The sequence below is a fragment of the Merops nubicus genome, unplaced genomic scaffold (assembly GCF_000691845.1).
Source record: "Merops nubicus isolate BGI_N331 unplaced genomic scaffold, ASM69184v1 scaffold6079, whole genome shotgun sequence".
Taxonomy (NCBI): Eukaryota; Metazoa; Chordata; class Aves; order Coraciiformes; family Meropidae; genus Merops; species Merops nubicus.
The window spans coordinates 3,104-7,935 of record NW_008631575.1 but is presented as its reverse complement, the minus strand read 5'-3'; the positions used below and the strand labels follow the sequence as shown (position 1 = coordinate 7,935).

General features: G+C 52.0%; 1 protein-coding gene across 1 annotated transcript in view; it reads left to right on the top strand.

Moving 5' to 3' along the window:
• Positions 1-3,059, top strand: part of PIGQ (phosphatidylinositol glycan anchor biosynthesis, class Q) — a 30,805-nt gene extending 27,746 nt beyond the window's left edge. Inside the window, exon 10 of the mRNA XM_008947604.1 lies at positions 2,742-3,059. Within this exon, the coding sequence (XP_008945852.1) occupies positions 2,742-2,894 (153 nt within the window). The 3' untranslated portion in view covers positions 2,895-3,059. The remainder of the gene's footprint in view (positions 1-2,741) is intronic.
• The last annotated feature ends 1,773 nt before the right edge of the window (positions 3,060-4,832 follow it).

Below are 4,832 nucleotides of genomic sequence, written 5' to 3'. Positions count from 1 at the left end.
TGCTGAACATGCAGGAACATACACACTTTCTGCTATATATTCTGAGAGGACAATCTAAAAGGCCTATTTTTAAGTGACATGCTAAAGTTCTTATTTCAGGTCCATGATGATGTTCCTTGCAAGAAATTTCACAGGGGCTTTGCCCCCTCCCCACGTGGTAGCCCTCCAGAGCTGTGTGTGATGGCACCAAGGCTGTGTACAGGGAACTACAACCAAGATGACTGAAGCTGTAGGTGACTGATACCTTCAGAGCTGTCCTGGTGCTGGTAATGGATTAGAAATCCATAATGCTGGTTGTGAGCATTCACTGCTTCAGCCCAGTGGTTGTTTTTTATTTTTAAGATAATGTCAGTGGAATGCAAAGTCCAGACCCAGGCAGGTGGAGGGCAGGGGGATGATATTCCCATTCCAAATGCTGCTTAATTTTCTTCAGGAAGCCTTATATAGTTCAGTATTTTCATGAGTGTTTAGAATCATGGATTTTGATGCACAAGGGGAAATATTTCTGGCAGTGTGGCTCAGCTGAACCAAGACACAAGGAGTTTGATTCCTGTGTGTACCTTCAGCTTCACCAACGATGGCTGTGGAAAGGGTGAAGTGAAAGAGAAAAGGAACAGCTCTGTTGTGAAACCAGGGATGTGTGTGTGAAACCAAGGATGGGGATACAACAGCTTTGGAGGGTAGAAATTGGATAAAAGGAGCTCTTCTTGCCACATCCCTCAGAACCAGTTCCATTTCTCACAGGAGAGCTGGGCACATGGATTGGGCTGGGCTACAACCCTCTCTCAGTGAGTGCTGCTGCTGGGGATCACCACTCTGCCAAGGGATGGTTCTCCCCCAGGAGTGTGGTGGCCAAACCCTCCAGCCCACGTGGGAACAGACACTGTGTGTCTCCCTGGTGTAGCAGCAGGTCCTGTCCTCCCCCAGCATGTTTGCACTGAAAACATACTGGTTTGCCTACAGCTGAGGAAAGAGGCAGAAATAGCTACTCGGGTTTTACTGTTGGGTTTTTTGAGGTTTCTTTGGTCTTTTTTTTCTGTATTTTCTACTTTGTAGCTAATTGTCTATAACCACAATGCAATGAGGTTGGTTAGAGTCTCACAGGTAACTAGGGATAGACCAAGAATGGCCTCAAGCTTCTCCAGGGGAGGTTTAGACTGGACACTAGGAAGAACTTCTTCACTGAAAGGTTTGTCAGGTACTGGAGCATCCTGCCCAGGGGCTGGTGGAGTCATCATCCCTGGAGGTGCTTAAAAACATAGGTGTGGTGCCTGGGGATAGGGCTGAGAGGAGGATTTGGTAGAATATGGTAGAGTTGGGTTAATGGTTGGCCTTGATGATCTTGAAGGTCTTTTCCAGCCACAGTGATTCTATGGTGGTGGTGCTGAATGTCCCACAAGTGCTGTGGTCAGTCCTGGGCCTCCAGGCTGTAGAATGTGTTTGAAATGGGAGTGTTGGGTTAGACACACCTCACGTGGGACCAGCCCTGCTCTTCCACTTCTGGGGCAAACGTTCCTTTTGATTGCATTCCTGTGAACTGGTTGGGACCCATTTGGTGTCTGCTGACAAGCCAGTGGCCCACAGCCAAACTGTGCTGGGTCTGTTCCTTGGCTTCCCTCAGCCTGTGGGAGCTGCTGCCATGGCCTTCTTCCTAAACTTCATGGGGGTGCTTCTGTGAACAGGCACGTTCTCCTGTTCAGCACTGTTGTGCTTTGAAGCCAAACAGCACAGAATGGTTTGGGTTGGAAGGGAGCCTGGAGATCATCTCATCCAACCTCCCTGCCATGGGCAGGGACACCTCTCAGCTAGACCAGGTTGCTCAAGGCCTTGAACACCTCCAGGGAGGGGCAGCCACGGCCCCTCTGGGCAATCTAGTCCAGAGTCTGGCCACCCTCAGACTGAAGAACTTCCTAAGATCCAGTCTAAACCTGCTCTCCTCCAGTTTAAACCATTTCCCCTTGTCCTGTCACTGGACACTCCTGTGCCAAGTCCCTCTCCAGCCTTCCTGGAGGGTCCCTTCAGGTACTGGAGGCAGTTCTAAGGTCCCCCCAGAGTCTTCTCTTCTCCAGGCTGAACAACCCCAGTGCCCTCAGCCTGTCCTCTGAGTGGACTTTGTGACCATAATCAGAGGTCTCAAGCTTCTGTAGGTGGATGTTCCAGACATGGAAAAAAAATCAAATTTTAAAGGATTAACTCAGCCAAGGAGCCTTAATTTCCACTGGTGATGATGTGGCATTGTGTGCTGTGTGTCCTGTTCTGCTAGGACCTGGTTCCCTGGGGGGTCTAGGGTGATACCAGGTTTAGGTTCAAGTGTAGCTGTGGGCTGAGGGCTTGGCTTGCTGAAGCCCACAAAAGAAATGGCTCAACTGGCACATTGTAGAGGAGGCCCCAAGTCACTGTGCACCCCCAGGGCAGCACTGCTGCCTGCAGTGGGGCATCTCTCCAGCCACTGCAGCAAGGTGACAGGTCCACACCCCTGTGTCATGAGCATCACTCCCAGATCCTGCTGGTGCTTGAGAATGAGTCTAACAATGCTCTGGCCAAGCTCAGCTTGTTACTGTGGGGGCTGTTGTAGAAGGCTGAGCAGCTTTAGGTAGCCCTAGAGGGATCCTGATGCTTTGTGAGCTGATGTGGTGGTGGTGGTGGTGCCACGCAGAAGTTGCTCCTGCTCTCCTCAGCTGCCTGGGTGTCTCACTGCAGTGGATTTTCAGTGCTGCTGTCCCTCTTTCTGCTCCTCACAGATCAACCCCCTGTCCTACGGCAGCGTGGTGCAGACCTACAGGCTGCCAACCTACAGCTGCTACCCAAAGGACTCCTGGACATCCCTCTGCAAGAAGCTGTTCCTTGGAGAGCTGATCTACCCTTGGAAACACAAAGGAGAGAAGCAGGACTGAACAACAGCAAAAAAGCTGGAGAGACTTGGTTGGGAAACCCTATTTAATTCTGCTGCTTTTGGACCAAAGGCCTCTCAGAGCCAGCAACCACTAGATCCCTCTAATTAGATTTTGGTAACGTGGCAGGGGCTGAATTTTTAAAGGCAAGTATTTTTAAATGTTATTTTTCCACTTTCCTCTTGCCCTGCACTGTGTTTGTGTCATACATTAATGATTCCTTTTGAAGCAAAAGGTCAAACCCATCAGTGCCTCATGAAACCAGCATTTAGTGTAATCAAGAAAGCACCTCCTAAATGGGCTCATGAGATATATGTGTGTGTATATATATAAAAAATATAGAATATATATCTATATCCTTCCAGGTCAGCTCACAGGGCCATGTGGAATCAGCCTTTTGGGTGGTGCAGAGCCACAACACTGAGGTGCATCTGCCAAAGGGTGTTTTGGACCTTTTATGCTTCAGCCTTCAGTCCAGCTGATCAAAGCCAGGGTGGAGGAGCAGCTTGTAGAGGCTGTGCTGAAAACTGGACAGTGAGGTTCTCTGGGTTTGTAGGGTATTTATTCTTTTCCATTTTGGGGGGATGTGGATTCACCCCCAGTGCCACACCAGAGGAGGTGGGAAGCATGGACACAGCAGGGCTGCAGGCCCAGAAACACAGACTGCTGCCTATTTGTGTGTGTGTGGTCTCATCTACCTCTCTTCAAAAGCAAACAGTGTTTTGGGGGGAGCTGAGCCCTGAGCTGACAGCAGGACAGAGGTGCTGAGCACACAGCCTCAGGCTGCTGAGGTGGAGGTGGCAGCAGGCTGTGGTGGCTGAGAGCTCTGGGCTCTGCCCAGGCCTGGGGCTTCTTCATGGAGTTGTGGGGTGAGGCCAAGGCAGCTTTGCTGAGCCCAGCTCTGGCTGGGGGGTCTGCCAGGGCACTGCTCCAGCCTGGCTGGTCACACAGCTCAGGGGAGGGCTCAGTACCTCCCCCTGTTTCTCAGGGCCCAGGGGAGAACCTCGCCATGTGGTGCCTCATCTTCTGCACTTTCTGGCAGTCAAGGAGCTTTTAAAGTTATCTCAGCCAGGAGGCATGGAAAGCCACTTCTCTCCATGAAACTATAGCCAGGTTTCTCTGAGGAGGTTTTCCTTCTTTGGGTCCTACCTCCACAGTGCAGCAGCATTGAGCTCTTCAGTGTCCTGGGCTGATTGTGTGAGCCTGCTAGTCCCTGTCCTGGGGACAGTGCCTCTGAGAGCACAAGCACAGTGTCCCACTGGGTGCTTTGTTGCTGTGTAGACATCTACATGCAGTCGTGACCCAAAACTACACTTTCTGCAGGTCTGCTGGCTCCTCCTGCCCCAGCTGCAGCAGGGATGTGGTACCTCTGTACCCTGCTGCTGCTCTGCCTGCCCAAAGGGACTGTGCTGGCCAGCAGTGAGAGCTGTGCTGGGTCCTGTCCCCTGCTCTGTCTGCCCAGGGCACCAAGGGTGGAGGAGGAAGAGGAGGATGTGTTGGAGTCCTTCTCTGGAGGGCTGCTGGTGTGTTCCAGTGAGAGCAAGGCCAGGAGCCATGGCAAGGTGCCCTGGGCTTTAGTAGCCTTCAGGCAGCACTTCCACTGGCTGGGTGAGAGTTTCCTACCCCAGCCCCACGTCTCAGCCATGTGCATGTGCTGTGACACAGGAGAAGGGCTTAATGGCCCCACTGCTTTAAGGTATCCCCATCCAAGATAGATTTGGGTGGCCTGGAGGTGCCAGAAGCCCCTCCTGGTGCAGCCATTGCCTCTCCAGTCACAGCTTGGGCAGGAGAAGATGAAGCTCTGCAGGCAGGTGCTTGGTCCAGGTGTTGTTTTGCAAGCAGAGGAGCTGCCAAGGTCTCACAGTTTTGTGAGGACATCATGAAGGGAGGCAGCACCACAGGGGCACTGCTGCCCAAAGAAGATGTCCTGGTGCCTTGACC